The sequence below is a fragment of the Amblyomma maculatum genome, chromosome 7 (genome assembly GCF_055883805.1).
Source record: "Amblyomma maculatum isolate TAMU_Amacu chromosome 7, ASM5588380v1, whole genome shotgun sequence".
Classification (NCBI taxonomy): domain Eukaryota; kingdom Metazoa; phylum Arthropoda; class Arachnida; order Ixodida; family Ixodidae; genus Amblyomma; species Amblyomma maculatum.
In genome coordinates this window covers 106,450,386-106,469,148 of record NC_139350.1, presented here as the reverse complement: position 1 = coordinate 106,469,148, position 18,763 = coordinate 106,450,386, and the positions used below count along the sequence as shown (strand labels likewise).

Genomic DNA, 18,763 nt, shown 5'->3' with positions numbered 1-18,763 from the left:
AAAGAGTTCTTGAATCTGTTAGTACGGGCAAAGATTGGTTCCAGGTTGTGATGATGGGAGTGTCGGGTTGGACGACCCACGCGTGGATGAATGAACAATTGTGCATTGATATCAAATTGGTGATTGCAAAGTCGATACAGAAACCGCAATCTGGAAATCATTCTTCTCGTTTCTAATGTCAAAATGTTGTTATCACTCATTAGAGACGATGGGGAATCTAATCTGCCATATGCATTGAATATAAAACGAACTGCTTTTCTCTGTATCTTTTCTACTTTAGTTATGTCTTTTTTCAAGTACGGGTCCCACACCACACAAGCATACTCCAGCTGAGGTCTGATAAGCGTATTGTATGCTAGCAGCTTAGCATGGGCAGGGGCTGACCTGGACGCGACCTTTGAAAACCGAAAAATCGCGAAACAGTCGATTTTTTGAAGATTATATATTCCGGTAGTATTTCTTATAAACTACCATTTCTGTAATTATCAATGCTCAACTCGCCGTAGAAGTACTCAAAATTAATTATTTAACAAGCGGCGGCAGCCGCGGAGCAGAGAGCGAGCGCCGAAAATTCCCAAACTTCGCGCGCGCGCCATTCCTCTCCCGCCGAACTGAGCGCCGCCACCTTGGTCTTGGTTTGTTTGTGAATTTTTGCGCTTTCTTCTGCCACTAACTGAGTGATTCTTGAATTTAAGGGGGGGGGGGGGGGGGGGGGATTGAAGGGTGGGGTGGCTTGCCCCCCTATTGCCTCCTCATGAGAGGGACACTGTTGGGGTGCTATGCCTGGGTGGGGGGGAATATCATTATTATATATAAAAAATAATAATAATAATAATAATAATAATAATAATAATAATAATAATAATAATAATAATAATAATAATAATAATAATAATAATGTTGTTAGGATAGGGGGGGGAGGCGGGTCTGTTTGTGGCAGGGGGGCACCTGAGCAAGTACAGGGTTTTGAATATTTGGGGGCTGGCATTTAAAACATTCCTATGCAAAATCTACTACACCATTCGAGCTGAAATAACGTTCACAAAGTAGCAAAATATCGTCTACGTTATCTGATAAGTGATTCAACATCGGTACTTGCCTAGATTTTTTGAAATCGAGAAAAAACTGCTCTCGGCGTCGTGCACAATTTTCGCAGAAGAGAGTCGAAAAGCTATTTTAACATGGTGCGTCATCTTTCGGGCAGCGAGGCAAGCGCGCCAACGGCCGGGATGAAGCTTGTCTCACTGCCCGACAGATGACGCACCATGTTAAAATAGCTTTTCGACTCTCTTCTGCGAAAAGTGTGCACGCCGCCGAGAGCAGTTTTTTCTCGACTTCGAGAAATCTAGGCAAGTACCGATGTTGAATCACTTATTAGATAACGTAGACTATATTTTGCTACTTTGTGAACGTTATTTCAGCTCGAATGGGTTAGTAGATTTTGCATAGGAATTTTTTAAATCCCAGCCCCCAAATATTCAAGTCCCTGTAGATGGAGGGGGGGGGGGGGGGGGCGAGGTCGATGAGGGGAAGCGGTACAGCGCCCACAGCGCGGAAAGTCAATCGGCGGCGGCACCCGAGGCAGTAGCCCGCGTGCCCGCTCCCAGGGCGAGGCGGTGGCGGCGAACTCCAACAGTATCCGGGGTTTTTTAAGGACGGGTGGTTCAGCGGGGCACCTCGCCGCTCACTTGGCGCCGCAATCCTTTCCCCTCCCCGGTGCCGGAATCCTCCAGCCAGCCCCGAGAGCACAGACACCACACCACCACAGTTGCAGCGTCCGCCGGCCGATGACACTGCACCGCGCGCACAGAGGGAAAGGATCCTTGTCGTCGCTGGGAAGCGGCGCCGTGTGCCCAGAATCTGCATATGCGTCCTTTTTGGGTGCATGATGGAGGCTCTGATGAGGAGGGGCGGCGTCCGCGCTCAGGCGCGAGTTTTGAATCCGCTTTTCCTTTGCCTTTTCGCTCGTGCCTTGCTGGCTGTGGGAGGGTGGGACGTTCATGGTGGTCGTTCCTGCTCTTGCCTGGGCGTCTGGAGCTGGGTTGTTGCCATGCTCCTTTGTATGGACTGCTTGAGCGGCGGCGTCCAGCGATGGCGCGGCGCTTTAGGAGTTGGTGGCTGGTCGGGTAGAGACCCTTCTGTCGCAACATAGATGGTCTGTATTCCCGGCGGCGTGGTGCTGGCCTGCGGGGGGGCATTGTTGGGCCGTGGATTCTGCTTCTGCCTCCTTTGTGGCTGTGCTGTTTGCCTTGTTCTTCGGGCGGAGCTTTGGTGTTATGGGGTTAGGGGGGGTCAGGAAGAGGATTGAGCTCATCTCCCCTGCCTCGATCGGTAGGGTTGTGAATACCCTTGGTGGTGTCTGCGGCGGCGGTGCGGCCGTTTCCGCGTAGTGCTGGCTGGCGGACTGAAGGGCTGTTGCGCCGGTGCGCTGTGGTGTTGGCGGCTCTCGGGCGAGCGGCGTGGAAGTGGCAGCGTCTGCGTGCTGCCCCTCCATGTTGACATTGGGGATTCTGCCTGGTGGGGTTCCCTGCGCCGCCGTCAGCAGCCTGCGGGCCTCGTCCTGAGCGCCGATGATGTAGTTGGCGTCGTTGAGGAGTTGTTGTAGAGCGCGTGAGCAGCCGAGACTGCCCCCACGTCTGTGGCGGCCGCCGAAGCGGGCGCGGGTGGTTTGGAGTATTGGGGATCTCCATCGTCTCGTAAAGACGTTTAGTAGGTTTGAATTTTAAAGGTGAGGGGGAGGGGGGAGGTTAGGGAAATTAAGGGTCCTCATTGCGGGACCGGATAGGGGGACTAGGGGAGCGAGTAGAAGTGAGAGGAGAACGAATAGACGCGAGATAGTGACTGAAAGGGAACAAAGGATATCGGAGCAGCGGAAAAAGCGTCCGTCCGCTACGAAAAAACCGTTCGACCCTCTCTTCTGCCACTCTCGGCGGCTGCGACGGCGGCGCGGTCGAGGCATGGCTTGCTTCCGATTGGGAGCCTCGTGGCGGCTTTCAAGTTTCCCGCGCTCGAATTCAAGGCTGCGATTGGGCAAAGCGCGCGCTCCGCGAGAACGCGGGTGATCGGGCGACTACTATTGGCTGCTGCGGCCGCTGACGCGTCGGTCTCCGCCGGCTCCCCGCGTCGTCTGCTACGGCTCTTTGCTTGGTGTCGTCGTTGGCTGTCTTTGTGCTTCGTGCGTTCTGTTCGCCTTTCGCCATTTTTGCGATCGCCGGATTTACGATCTCTCGTCGTGCCCTCTGAACGGTTTCCTGCAACGTGTTAAACATTGCGTGGTCGCTCGCGATGCCTCGAGATGCGACACGCGTTCAGTGCAGACTTGGCTAGCTTTTTTTTTTTTTCCCTTTCGGCGCTGATGCCGCGGAAGATAACACGGGAAGTCGCTTGCCGCGTTTGGGCCCCTCCTCGTTCCTCCGGCGAGATGCCACGAGAGATAAACCGGGAAGCCGCTTGCTGCGTCTGCGCCGCCCATCATGCTAGGGCGAAATGCCGCGGGGGAATCGGGAATGCCGATTGTCGCGGCTTGCAGAGCACAGGATCGACGGATCTCAGCATGTGGAAAGTGGTCCGCGACACCAAGGCGTTCGCTGTAGCCGATCGTCTAGTCGCACAGATGTTTATTGTAGCCGAGACGGAGCGCCATAGCCCTAATGTATATTTTGACGGTCGCACCGGACTTGTTCGTGATAAGCGAGTGTTCGTCTTAAGTGGGGCCGTTTTAATGGGCTCGACTGTACCTGAATAAATTTTTGAGGGCAAGGCAAGCCCATGTATTCAAAATATTATGTCTGGAATTTGTCATAATTAATTTGACTAATCAACATAGGTCTAATTGATAACAAAAACTCCTGTGCTATGCTATTTTTCAGCAATAAAATTTAGAAAGAGGGCTTTGTCTTGCCCTGAGGGACCTATCTAGGAATCAGCATGACAAATTGCACAATGCCAGTGTCTTTCACAATTTCGCCAGGCTTGATATAAAGGACCTATTCGAACCAATTTGATATGCTTCTGTAACTTGAGAACTAGAATGCACAATTCTATGAAACTTGGTGGTTTTTCATTTGTTAATGTCATGAGCCTGTCCTGGAAATTTCATCATAATAACTTGAGAAACGAAAAAGTTATTGTTCTCTCAACCTTTGAGAGCTGTTTTCTCAGAATCAATTTTTTGCATGTTGTGGCTGCTAGGGAAAGTCATAGCTCAAGAACCGCTTATTGGATTTTAATGAGTTTTTTTTTGTTACATACCTAAGTAAATTTCTGAGGGCAAGACAATTTGTTTTTTTCAAAATATTTCATGTGTAATTAGGGGCAGTCAATTAAAATATCGCTAAGTCAGGTGTAAATTTTAACACTAAATTTGGGGCTGTACTAAAATTTTGCAGAGAGGAAATTTGGAAAAAGGGAATTGTCTTGCCCTGGGGAAACTATCCAGGAATGACCATAACAAATTTCACACTGCTAGCAGATTTTGCAAATTCTCCAGGCCCGCCCCTAGGGAACTATGTAAACTATCTTGATATACTCCTCTAACTTGAGAACCGATGAGCCCAGCTCCATGAAACTTGGTAGTTCTTCAAATGTGAGTACTGTGAGCATACCCTGAAAATTTCATTTGTATACCTCAAGAAATGAAAAAGTTGGTGTTCAAGGGTAGCCTCCCCCCTTAATTTAGAACGAAGATAACCTAGTTTCCTGAAGGCTGATGCACAGGTTTTGTTGATGTGGCTGGTCCAGTTCAAGTTTTTAGTTATCGTGACGCCTAGATATTTACACTCATCCACCTGAACTATTGGATATTCGTTGATTTTATACAAAAACTGAAACGGAGTTTTTTTTGTTAGTTACGCGAAGATGAACGGATTTTTCTCTGTTTAATTCCATAGACCAAAGGCTACACCACTGGTGTACAGCATTAAGGTTATTGTTCAAAGCAATTTGGTCATCTATGCAACGAATAGTTTTGAATAGAACACAGTCATCTGCGAATAACCTGATACTAACAGATGTGTTGTCAACTGAGGCAGCAATGTCATTAATGTAAATTAGGAATAAAATAGGGCCCAGGACACTTCCCTGAGGTACTCCAGAGCGAACCGGGAGAATTTTAGAGGAGCAGCCATTCACGTGGACGAACTGTTTTCGGTTACTGAGGTATGCTTGAATCCATTTCACCATTGGTAAAGGAAGACCAATGTTCTGAAGCTTTAGGACTAGTTTGTTATGGGAAACGCGATCAAATGCTTTGCTAAAGTCAAGAAATATCATGTCTATTTGCTCACCCTTATCAAGAGAGGATGCCACTTCGTGAATGGTGGTTACCAGTTGGGTAACAGTTGAAAGGCCTTTCCGAAATCCATGTTGGAAACACGACAAAACATTGTTTTTTTCGAGAAATGCGATTATGAAGTTGGATACGATGTGTTCCATGAGTTTACATGTACTAGAGGTTAATGAAATTGGACGATAATTTCTAACATCAAGACGGTCAGCTTTTTTGAAAACTGGAATCACTCGGGCAATTCGCCAATCGTCAGGAAGAACGCAGTCCCGAAATGATAACTGGAACAGATGAGTAAAAATATGGGCTAGGGGTTCTGCATAGCGACGCAGGAATACGTTGGGTACATTATCAGGGCCAACAGAGGTCTTCACTTTAAGGTTGAGTAACATATTAAAAACACCTTCGTAAGTAATGAAATGGGTGATAGATCCGAAAGGGAATAATCAAATGACGTCATCGCGGGCCGTGGTGAAAACAGAGTGAAAGTACTGATTAAAGCAGTTGGCAATAACTGACGGGTCATGAGAAGTGCAATTATTAACAGATAACTGACTCGGTTCTTTTTTAGTTTCACTTAGGTACCACCAGAACTTCTCAGGACTGTCTTTTAGAAAGCTCGGGAGTGAGTGAGTGAAGTATTTTGCTTTTGCATCGGCTAAGCGAGAGGCAAGCGCAGATTTAAGGGCTTGATGAGAGCTATTGAAATGACCGCTACGCTTGGCACGTTTTAGCTTGCGATGGATATGAATAATTTCTCGCGTCATCCATGGGTTCTTTTTGTTAGTTTTGGTACGTCTGTCTGGTACATAATTATCCAGGCAGAACTGTACAGTTTCCGTTAATGCCTTCCATAATGATTTAACATCACCACGTAGATTATCAGAGAGATGCCATAGTGTGTCCAAAATGGCTTGGTCATTGGCTCGTGAAAAATTTTTCACAATACGAATACTAGAATGTTCCTTGTGGTGTTGTCGATTTCCTATCGAAAATGACAAGTTTACGACATGGTGATCAGAAATGCCAGCGTCTACTGATACCGTATATTCAGACACACTTTTGTTGACAAAGATTAAATCAAGAGTAGAACGGGCATTCCCAACTTCACAAGTATAATCCGTTACAGTTTGTACAAAATCACACGCGAACATAATATCAGCCAAAGGGTTATCAATAACATCAAAGACAGATTTTGGGTTACTCTAACTGATTTCAGGCAGATTAAAATCACCAGCAAGAATGAGACGGTCTTTTTTAAGCAGGCATAAGTGATCGTAAAGCCTAAACAAATAATCAGTAGAGCACGACGGTGCTCTGTAAGCAGCACACACTGTGAATACATGGCCCCAGCAATTCATGTGGATAAATAGGCTTTCATGATCTGGGATTTGATTTAGGACTACGCCGTTTAGAGGGTTTTTTAATACTACTGCAACGCCACCACCCCGTGTGGGTCGGTCGCGACGAAAGATTTGGTATGAGCTGGGTATGAGGACGGAATCACATACAGCATCATGCAACCAAGTCTCAGTGATGACTGTTATGTGAGGGTCATGCACCAAAAGAAGGTACTCAAGTTTATCCGTCTTAATTGAGGAGACTCTGGGCATTCAAATTTAATACTCTCAGTTCTTTAGTATTAGTGCTTGCTTTCCGTCAATCATTCGCGGAATTTCCTGATGAAGGTATAGAGTGCTCATCTTTTTTTCCACTTCGCGATGGTAGAGCCACACGTTCTTTTCGTGCATCATCCCATATATATAACACGCCGTCGACTTTCAACTTATCATGAATAAGGCTCACGCGTTTTTTGGCATCTCGTTCTATCTTTGAACTTTCCCGCAACAATTTACGTTTGCGCAGCGTGCATTAGCTGTAGTCGTTTTGGACATAAGTGTTTGACCCCTTGAGTTTTTTTCGAATTTTGTAATACAGCTTGTTTTTCCGTGAAATCTTGAAAATATGAGATCACGGGCCTTCGGCTCTCTTGTTGTCCAAGGCGATGTATACGTGCAACAGATTTGCATTTTAAACCAAGCTTTTCTTCAAAGATCCCAGTTATAACTGCATTTCTTAAAGTGCCTTCGGTTTCATCGGAAGGCTCATCTATATCATACACGATAAGGTTTGAGCGTCGACTTCGGTCTTCGAGATCGACCAGTTTGTTTTTCTGCCATGCCATCATGTCTTGCATGGCAGTGGTTGAATCCACAAGAGATGCCACGTGTGGGGGGTTAGAAGACAATTCTTTCAGAAGTTCGGTCAAAGAGCATAGCTGTGCATTAAAATTGTGTAAAAGTTCTTCAGTGCCCTCGATACGGGTTTTCATTTCTAGAATTTCGCTGCGTATTTCGGCCTGCTCGTTCAAAATAGTGCGGCACAGATCTTCCACAGAAGGACCAGGGTTCTGCTCGACATCACCGCAGAGTAACATTTTACATGCAAGGAAACACTCGTAAGCTAAAGTTAGACAGGTGTGTGGGCACGGCACAACGACTAGTAGGACATCATCACCAGCCCTTACTAGCAAACATTTAAAGGGGTCATGGCAGCTAACATTTGAGCATAAATTGATTATTGCGTTTCACTCCTCACACGTTAAATTATAGATCCTCGAAATTAGCTCATTTGGTGCAGTAGATGATTTTAAAATGAATTTTTATTATTAATATCGGAATCAGCTTTCTGATCTGGCAGCCATTGGCCGCTGACGTCACTATTCCCATCGTCTGCTATTCGCGGTGTCGGCTGCACTCTTGCATACATGCCGTACACGTGGATGGTGGTCACCAAGGGTTTTCTTTTTTTTTTTTTTTTTCAGCAAAAATATTTTATTCACATATTCTCTTTTCTTTGAGAAGCCTTCAATATACAACCTTACTATGCGACCTTAGTGATTCTCGGACTTGTATTGGGTTTTGTCTAGAGCAGGGGTTCTCAAACTGGGTTCCGCGGAACACAGGGGTTCCGCGGGCTGTCTTCTTGTGTTCCGCGAGAACCCTCAGAGCTCGGGGCAAGCGCTGCTCTCAAAGAGAAATTTAATGGTGAAGGCTTGGTGACATTTTGGATGGGTACTGCTCCACTGTTTCCATGCCTCTTTGAAAGGGCAGTGGTCATTTTGCTTCCCTTTGGAACTACATATGCATGTGAACAGGCATTTTCAGCCCTCGCCTATCTGAAGAACCAGCACAGGAGCCGTCTTGACCCGGCGGCTGATATGAGACTAGCTCTGAGTGCTACTGAGCCACACTTTGACTTGCTCTTAAAAGGGAAGCAGTACCACCCATCACATTAGTACTTGTATTAATCTGTGCAATAAACATTTAACCTTTGCAACTCTCTCTTTGCAAAAATGCACTCGACGACATTGGTGGTAAGTGAAAGTGAGAGGGGGGGGGGGGGGGTCCCTGGAACTTATTGAAGGCTTTTGGAGTTCCTCCAAGCAAAAAAGTTTGAGAACCCCTGGTCTAGAGATTGCCGAGGAGGCCGAAATCGACAGGCTCATGATGTATAATTTAGGCATACAGTCAGAAGTATATTATTCTTACGTTATGAGAGTTAGCTTGTTTTAGCAGCAAGTGCTCCCGCATATAAAAAGGCACTTGTCCAACGTTTCCTTCCGCCATGTACATGCGCCGCGAAAGTGGGAAGGTGTTAGCGTTATGTTCCTGATTGCTGAGCTATTGTCATCGCTCTTTCATTCCAGAAACTAAGAGTAAATCTCAAACAAGCATATCTTGATGCAAGAGCATACCTTGTGACATTAGAGGAGCAGACAAAACTTTTTAACGAAGCGGTACCTCTTGACTTGCTGTTATATGCGCGTTAGACTTAATTATTTTCGGCTGGTAAAACATTTTTGCAAAACTATGTTCAGTCTGGCCACGGCCAACGCACAGAAGCATGTGCCGCCGCCGCTTCAGTCCTGTCATCGCAAAACCCAACGCGATTCGATTGCTCTTCACCGCATGCCCGCACCGAACAAGAGCCTCCCAGTTGCCACAGTCTCTGTCTCGTCTCCCCCGCAGCCACGCGCTTGACTGCGACCGACTCCTGAGCCTCACCTTGCGTTTTTCTAGTGCTTCTCCAGCAAATGACTCTTGAATGCTTCAACATAAGCATACACCATTTAGTATTTAGTGCGTGAGCCCTAAACTCCCGCAGGAATGCGCCGACTCACGGATTACGACTGCGCCCCCAGCGTGTTTGTTTACATAGCTTTTGTAATGACTGGATGTATGCTGCTCATTCGCATGGGATAAAATGCAAGCTGAGCTAGCAATACCAAAACTATCCACTTCTTTTTGACCCCGCCGGGGTGGCGCAGTGGTTACGGCGCTCGACTACTGTTCCCAAGGACGCGGGATCGAATCCCGGCCTCGGCGGCAGCTTTTCGATGGAGGCGAGAAGCAAGGCGCCCGTGTGCTGTGCGATGTCAGTGCACGTTAAAGAACCCCAGGTGGTCGAAATTTCCGGAGTTCTCCACTACGGCGTCTCTCATAGCCTGAGTTGCTTTGGGACGTTAAACCCCGCAAACCAAACCAAACCAAACTTCTTTTTGCACCGGTTGCACCTTTAATTGTTCACAAACTACAACTGCGCTGCAAGAAGAGCCGCGGATGCTACATCCCCCGCCTGCGCTTGCTAGACTGGGTCAAATATCGACGCTCGCATACTCATGCTAGGTCTACTCTTCGCTGAACGGGCCGGCAGTTCGGCGCCGACTAACATTTCTGGCCAAGGTCATTGCTGATGACAAGGGGAACATGTAAAGTGTAGCTTCCTGTTTTCCTTTTTCTAGTGCAATCAAGCTACAAACAAGTACAGCTGTTCAGGCCGTTCACTCATCAGGTGTCAAGTTCTTGCTCGGCCTCCAATCCAACCAAAACAGATTGGACGATCATCCGCTGATCAGTTCCGTCGGCGTCGCAGGGCTGAAAACTTCACACTACGGTGATAGGCGACTGCTTGCCATGCTGGCGTCATCGCCGGTGTAATGCGAAATATCAGTGCGTTGATAAGCTATATAAGGAACCTATAACCGTGCAGTTCACTGACTGTGACCGTGCCTTATGCTTAAGAAAACATGCCTTACTTTATATCGCTTTCATGCGGTAACATCTTCATCAAGCACTTCTGCATGAGGGACGACAGTCATCCCTCCCCCCATCCAGAAAAAAAGGAGAGACGTGTCCTTTGATATTGCAGCCTGCATTGCAGACGACGCTCCGTCGCATATCCTCTGGGAATTCACACGAGCATTTCAAAATGGCTGTTGCTCTCGGTGGGAGGAGCTTCCAGATTCCGATTTCTGTCGCATTTTTTTGTAATATGCGCCGCGCACTACGCACTAAAACTTAGCGAGTAGAATCGCAGACCTGTATATTATTCATAGAAGTATAAAACGGCAATACATTAAACGGCCCTGTCATCGCCCCTTTAAATGAGAATTTTTTAAAAAGTTTCCTTGCAGGCTAATACAGTAGAGTATCTATGATACGAATCTCACGAGGTCACGAAAAAATTACATTTGAAAATTTGTACAAAAATCAGCATGCAGAAGCATGGAAAAGGCATTCACCGAGATCTGTTTATGGCCGAAGAGATTTAATTAAGGCTACATGCCACAGCTCGCCTCTCGCAGAGCACAGAGCCAATTGGCGATTGTGATGTCGTTGACTTGTGGGCTGCGCATGGCCGAGAGGTTCCCACAGTGCATACAGGCACGACAGGAGATTGAGACATTGTCACGTGCCGCCGCAAATTGCTCCCTATGCGTACCGCATGACTAGCAGTCGCAGAGTCAACCGCCGTGTGCTCAGCTACCACCTGCTCGCGTGCCACTGGCGATCACGATGTTGTCGAATTGACGGCACAAGATTAGATCGCGACGTCGGTGATGTGAGGGCCGTGCACTGCCGACAGGCAATTGCAACGGTAGTGACGTGCTGGCCATGCGCCACCCTAAACTACACGTACGGCACGGCTGGCGATTGCGGAGTCTGTGATTGCGGGCAGTTCGTAGTGCTCAAAACTGCGGTCCCAGTTCTCGCGTTCATATCATCTGTAGTGGTGCAGGAGAGTGTTTGGAACATCCGAAATTCTACACATTGTGCATAATGCACTATGGCTGGGAAATTTCATGAATTTGTATCATCCTGAAATTCGTATAAGCCGGATTCGTATTGCCAAGATTTTACTGTACTCGTTCCGTGATGTAATTAAAAGAAAAAGAGCAGTCATTCTCATACTTGCCAACTCTCGAACTGTTTGGGAGGGTCCCTAATTAAAGCCGAATCTCCTGATGGCACGAACATGACTTTATTTCTCCCAAAAATAACCCCCTACTTTGTTCACAATTTTTTGCAAAACTGACTTGCTAGATGATTGAAATGATTGCTTCAGTGAAATGTAATTGTTTTCTTGTGCTGTTTATTAGCTGAAGCCACCGCAGTTGCATCCACTGCAGTCACCAGCCAAGTTTTAAGATTTGGACTCAGTCGCCAGCTTCCCCATGGCACTGATGTATGTTTGTGACAAATTTTTAAGCATGAAATGCTTTTAGCTCCCATTATCGGCGTGCCACCGGTGACCTTGGGGCCAGAATAGAGGAGAACATGAAGACGAACCTAAATGAAGTTTTTGAAGTTTCGTGGGCCACCCCTCGGTGTCTACATGTTGTGCTGCTGCTGGAACAGTACATATGTTAGCAAGTGTCTTCCCAGTCCCACGGTGTTTTAGCAGCACATTCCTGGCGGCACACGAGCAAGGTGATTAGCCAAGCTGGCATTATTAAGGAATATGCACGCAGTCGAAACTATACACCATAGGTGCCATTGGGCATGACATATCACTGCTTCTTTCATGCTTCTCTCCTCCTTTGACTCATCTAGCAGCAAGTGTTTGTAAACTAGATTTTCCCTTTTCCTCCACATTTAGGGGAAAGCACAGAGGACATCAGGCTTCTCTCTATGCTTTTTGCTTTCTGGTGTATTTGTGGCAAGTTGTGTGTGTGTGTGTTTTGACGTGAACCTGTTGGCTCGAGAGAGAGAGTGCCTCAGAGTGCGTTGCAATATATATGAAATGCATTTGTTAGTACTGTAGGGCAGTGGGGCATATAAAAGTATGAGCCACTTTCAGTCAGGATGGTGCAACTGCGTGTGTGGTAAGATAGAAAGAAATGAATGAGGTGAACAGTAAACAAAGGAAGGTAGCAGTACCCACACAACATAGCAACATAAGTGGACCAGTGCAAACCCTGCCGCAGTGGCTCTAGTAGATAGTGTGCTCGACTGCTGATCCCGAGGGTGCAGTTCAATCCTGCTCATGGTAACCACATTTCGATGGAGGTGCCTGTGTACTGTGCGATGTCAGTGTACGTTCCAGAACTCCAATTACCCCAATTACTGAGCCCTCCACTGTGGCTTCCCTCTTAGGCAATGCCGTTTTGGGACGTTAAACTTTATAAATCATAAACCGCATCTTTTAAATTGATTAGAATCCTTTATATTCCTGTCGCAGCCACCGTCCGATTTCTCCCTCCTCTCCTGTACAAGAGGAGATGGGGACTTTAGTTACTTTGTCCTTTGTTAACCGTGGCAGGCTGCAGCTGGCTTTTCATGTACTACCAACCTAGGTAGATGGCAGGGTTCTTTCCTATAGCAGCCACCTTCTGGTGTCTCGTGTTTCTCTTTTTCCACTTTGCCACCTGCCAACTGTAGCAGGCGGTAGCTGGCTCTTCGGTGTACCTACCTTAGCTGGTGACAGGTGGCTCTTGCCGGTAGCAAATGTGTTACATTGCTGACGCTGGCTTTTTGCTCTAATGGGGCCTTTATTCTGTGAAAATGTAACACTAGTTGGACCTTACTGCTATAGTGCCTAAAGGAAGCAATTCACATTGCAGCATAATTTGCAAATATGGCAGGCTTTGGGTGCTTAGGCTTTTCCATGACTGCGTATATGATATCGTGTGTGCACAGTATGTATCTTGTCCTGGGAACACTCCTCTTCTAGGCAGTCTGAGGATAAAAAATTAGCCTAGAATATAGATAACTGTTTAATTTGAATAGCAGCCACTCCTTTTGCAGTGGTTGTGAGTGCTGAGCATCACGTAAAATTTCTTTTGGTATTGCTGTTTTTTGTTGGCCTTTGTAAGGCGGACTTGTATAGTGCCTGTATAAAGCTGTTTGGTGCATTGAATAAACCTTTTTGCTTTCTGCAGCTCATTATGTAAGGATTTAATTGTAGTGATAGTGCTCTCTCAGAAGGTTCTTAAGGGGCAGCAGTAATTGAGCAAAACTGTTTGCATGCTAGTAGTTTGTTTTGTGAATTCTCTACTCATTGTGGTCAGTTGCACGGGGCTACCAGCTGACTGCTTCTAATTTTATGTGTGAAAAGATTTGCAAAGCAAACTTACTGCTTGTGGGCTCATGGAAGGAGCCTGGCTTGCTGTCGGCATGTGTTTATTTTGCCCCGTGTGCAGCGGCGTAGTCATGCTGAGGAGCTGGAGCGCCAGAGGTCCCTTCAGGATTCGCAGCTGGACGAGCTGCGGCTACAGGCGGCTGACCTGCGTGCCCAGCTGAGCCAGGCCCAACGGGAGCGGGATCGTGAGGCCAGCCAGGCACAGACACGCATTGTGAGTGGCTTTCGGTTGAGTAGGTGACTTGTGGTGTGTTAGCACAAAAGGAGGAGGCCTGTCGTTGGCGAAGTTTTGATAACCTAATGCTCTGTGCTGCAAGAAGCTATTTTAGATACCTTGTTTCCATTAGGGGTAGCCTACTTGTATTGCAGGGTGTAACTCATCTCATTTGAAAGTCAATGAGTATATCCGTGTCTGTCATGTAATGGTCATGTAATGTGATGTAATATTTTAGCTTCATTCGAAGTGCATGGTTAGCAGACAGCTTCTGATTGGTTGTTGTCACGTGGCTCTTGCGGTAAATTGTGCTGCTAAGGCTGAGTGCTCATGATTGGTCGAATACGCAACAGGCTTTCAGGACTCTCGAGAGTGTTTGCCACTGCACTAGTGTTTCCACCCTAGCGCAGTTTGCCACGAGTGCCATTTTGACAGATGCTGCCAAATTGAACAGAGACATTGAAAGCGTAGCATGCGTCATAGTCAGATGCAGTGCCAGGGCTCTTTCAGTATCTTTGGCTCTCTCTCTTCTCTCAGGTGATAGGGTTTGCAGGGTTTATGAGGGGACCAACATGCAGGATAGACTGATAACATTAACAGATGGCCCCATTGATGGCCCCTGCCTATAACTACGTGCATTTGGGCTTTCACCCTGCCACTTGACCTAAGGCACCCACTTTTGCTTTCACTTTCTTCACTAACCTGCTTGTTTTGAGTTGGCTGTTTCACAGCAGTAAAAAAAAAAAAATCAAGCTTTGTTCTCCACACCCTTTGTGCAGTCCACAGCAGTGAACTGTGCCAACCATTTTTTTTTTTTTTTCTCATAAGTTATCTGCATTCTTTGTTTTGCCATGTTAGCCAGATGGTAAAATGTGCTCGCAATCATAATGAAGACGGGCTAACTTTTTTTCTCCTGCTTAACCTTTCTCCACTATGGAAAAAGGAAGGGTAACTTTTGCACGTTCATTTTATTTTTTGGGCACAAAATGATGTATTTAGTTGCATAAAGCCTCTCTATATTGTGGGAAACGTGGCTGTATTTTGCAGGTTTTAACGCAACCACGTTGGCCTCATTCACCAGAAAATTTTGCGTCGCCGTTGTGAGAGAAAAATCACGCATATGCATCTGGCATGTTTTGGCAGGAGCTGCCAACTCGGGGTTCCCCTTGGGAACGAAAGAGAGAGGTGAATCGAACCCTATGGAACCGTTAGATTCAGAGTCGGACAGGTTACCTGTAGGTCACACAGGCACATTCATACAACTGGGCTAATTGGGGCTCTATATCTGTGTCGAGTGACCTTTCGTATAACATGGTATCTCACGACTGTATGCAAAAGAGTATGTGAGAGATAATAGAGGCACAGATTAAGGAATTAGTGATTAACTGAGTTGCAAAGTGCATGTATACAAACAAGGATCTGCGAGGAAAGCTGTAGATAGGAATCATTAACTGTGTCACCTCGAACCCTTAAAGGTGGCGCTTAAGTGTCCCCACCATTTCTTCATTTAACTTTCTTTGCTCCAAAAATATTAGCTGCGTAATTTAACTAAGTACATCAAAATGAAGTGAATATGCGCACGTTTTAATAACATGATCTTCACTGAAGTATTTCATGTCTTAGTGTCAAGTTTGACTTGTGAAGTCAAAGTTTTTAGATAAAATTTGAGCAGCAGTTCAAACGATGTGTTTGTGTCTAAATAGGAAAACATTTTAAAGAAAATGTTAGAATATGCAAAATATGGGCCTAATAGCAAATTCTTCTTTAATATCAAAGTTGTAGCATTTCTAGTTTAGTGGCTATAAAACAATCGCTTTAGGCTTACAGTTAGACACACCATTCGCCGAACAGGTGGGCAAACCCTTTCGATTGCAGCTGGTATCAAATCCTGCCAAAATATGGAAACCCTAAAAATGAGACAAATAACATTGTTGACGTCAATGCTCTTTCCAAAAATTGCACTGTGCTGAGCAAAATTGACCCAAATAATAGATAACTGATACGCTGCCACCAATGTTTTAGGCCGGTTCCTTGGGTCCTTGACCTCTATGGGGCAAGGCAGGGAGAAAAAAAAGAGAGTGAAAAACTGTGGTGTTAAAACGGTACTTAAAACAGGACAGGCACTGCGAATGTCCTCGCTTTTTCTATGTGTTATTTTAATGCATCATTCTCCATTCAGATATTGTGTCTGACCAGCAGACCCCTCACTCAATAAATAATTTGGGCAACGAAGCACATGATGGGGAAAAGCAAGGAGCTGGTTTAGTTCATTCATGTTTACACGCAATAAACCCAATGGAAGGAACGTAAACACTGCCGGAGGAGACCACAGGACAAGCAATGGACGTTCAGCTTACTTCAATTCCACTTATGCACGCACATGACATTATTTACATAAAAAATATAAACAAAAGGTACTCGCCATATTTTGAGACCACTAGTCATCTATGACTCCAAACTGTTTAAAAATCAATTTCTTTATCCAGACAGCGCACTGATGTTTTACTTATGCAAGGATCTGATCCCTTGGGAATATGGTGTGCCTCTAGAATGTCATTCTGGCTCTTTGTTGTCCCATGCCCAAGGATGAAACCGATGAAGCTATTCTTAAAAAGTGGAGCCCGCATGCGCTTCCAGCTGTGCCAAGGCAAATGTGTTCCACTATTTGAAGGAAGAGGTCTACATTATCTTCTTCTCTTTTTCGTCATTTAGTTGTTTTGTAAGCATTCATTATCTTGCTTTTGGCTGTCATCTCTTTTTGTTAAATGCCCACCTCTCACTCACGCTTAGAGCTGTAAATCCAAAACAGTAACGCAGAGAACTACTGCAATTGACACGAGGGTCACGAGAACATGGCTCCACTGACCGGGCACCCCGCAGATGCCTCGCCCAGTTTACGTTGCCTTTCTGCTGCTGCCAGCTTTGGCTGCGGCGCGGATAAGTGGGCGTGTTTTTCTTCATAGGAAGTTACTGGTTTGTCACCGCAAATTGGCTCATTGGCAGCAGATATTGGCTACTGATGCCATCCGAATGCCCGGAAAAAAGCCCAGTGTGACGCACACACTTATCTTTCTGGCTTGGCTAACTTGGCTGTGCAGCCAATGCCTTCAGCTGCCATGCGCACGAGTGCACGAACTCCAACACGGGTCACCTTGCACTCCATGCCCCCTCTACACCTTTTCGCCGGCACTCAAGACATTGGTATAATGAGGGAACAACTTGGCACATTGCCAAGGTCTGAGCTGCGGACAGTGCCTACGCTGACGGTGCGAAAGTGAGGAACAAGTGCTAATGCTCTAAAGTGAGTTTTAACTAGGGGTGTGGGAATATTTGAAATTTCGAATACGAATTGAATAGTAGGTTTTTTGATTTATACTAAAAAAACTGATATTCGGATTTCCTGAATATTCAGAAATTAACAAAAGCACTGAACATTTTCGAATTCACCGCATTTCACCACGCTGCTCTCTTCGCCGCAATGCTTAACAGCTTGACCTGTGCAGTGAAGCATTCTCAGTGTGCGATGGTGCCGTTTTGGGAAAAGGGACCTTCCGTTTTGTGAAGGTCCTTCCTTGTGAAGGGACCTTCCTGACAGTGTGCACAAAGTGAAACACTTGTTGAAAACGGGGAAAAAAGTCGCTCTCACTTTTGTTTCATCTCATATGCAGACAGCCATCGTGCAGGTGTCCATCAGGTAAAATTACTGTGATGGAAATGGTTATTGGCAGTTTTTTCAGGTCCATTCTATAATTCAAGCTTTCAGTTAAGTCGTATATATATATATATATATATATATATTTTTTTTTTTTGGTTTCTCGAAAACCGAATAGACAAGAGTTTACTGTGTTCAGCAGAAATATGACAGCCCCACATGGTTTCATGCAAGTCCTTTCTGTTAAAAACAAAAACAAGAACATTATACAGAATCCTGCATAAAATTTATACTTGATTTTTCAGTAGTGTATACACTTTTGTGCAGTTATTTAATTTTATTTACAAATATCATGTGAATTCTGAATTAAACGAGATGAGCAGTGTTTGCTATTTATTAATGTTTAGTTTGTTTTTCGCTCATCAGACTTTCGATCCATATTCGAAGGCATATTTTCCCCATATTTGTATTTAATTCATACTTGAAAATTTCAATATTTGCAGACCCCTAGTTTTAACGAAGTAAGCACTGTGCCTGGTCTGTACAGGTAGCAACAAATGGAAAAGAAGGGGGGTCAGTTTAATGGGGTCTTGTGGAATCCATTTTGAGAACCCCTGGTATTTGGAAATACAATATGCAGCCTGTGTTGCACAAGGGATGAGGTTTGACTTCTGGCTGTTCTGTTGTCTGTTGTGTTGTTTGTTCTGTTGTCTCTCTGGACAGTGTGCTATAAAAAAAAATATGGCAGTCAGGAAAATTACATAACCAAGGAAAACATTACCAAAAGGGAATGTGATGACCCTCTGTGGTTTCTTTTCATTGTTCATGATTTTGAGCTTATGACCTGAAAGGTACACGAGCTAAAAACGTATTGAAGAGGTTTTACTTAAAGGGACAAGAAGGTCGTCAAGAAATTTTTATTAATAAAGTCACAAACATGAAACTATATTTCTGTGTTCTAGTTGAAAATATGTCATTTAATTCATATAATACAAATAATTGCATTTTATAGCTGTGACTTTATTATTAAAAATTTCCCAACATCCTCCCCCCTCCCGCCCTCCTCCCTAACGTGTGGGGATGAAACCCTCAACCGCCACTCATCGGCTGAGCTGTACTCGCACCTGCTTTTCCTTCTACTTTTGAGTGTACTTACCAGTTAACTGTACAGGCTACCAATGTTTACCAC

General features: G+C 45.5%; 1 protein-coding gene across 2 annotated transcripts in view; it reads left to right on the top strand.

The window, feature by feature from the left end:
* Positions 1-18,763, top strand: part of LOC146184271 (golgin subfamily A member 1-like) — a 104,414-nt gene that overhangs the window by 51,525 nt on the left and 34,126 nt on the right. For both annotated transcript variants that reach the window (XM_084609317.1, XM_084609318.1), the window contains exon 12: positions 13,770-13,922. In XM_084609317.1, coding sequence (XP_084465443.1) covers positions 13,770-13,922 — 153 coding nt within the window. The remainder of the gene's footprint in view (positions 1-13,769; positions 13,923-18,763) is intronic.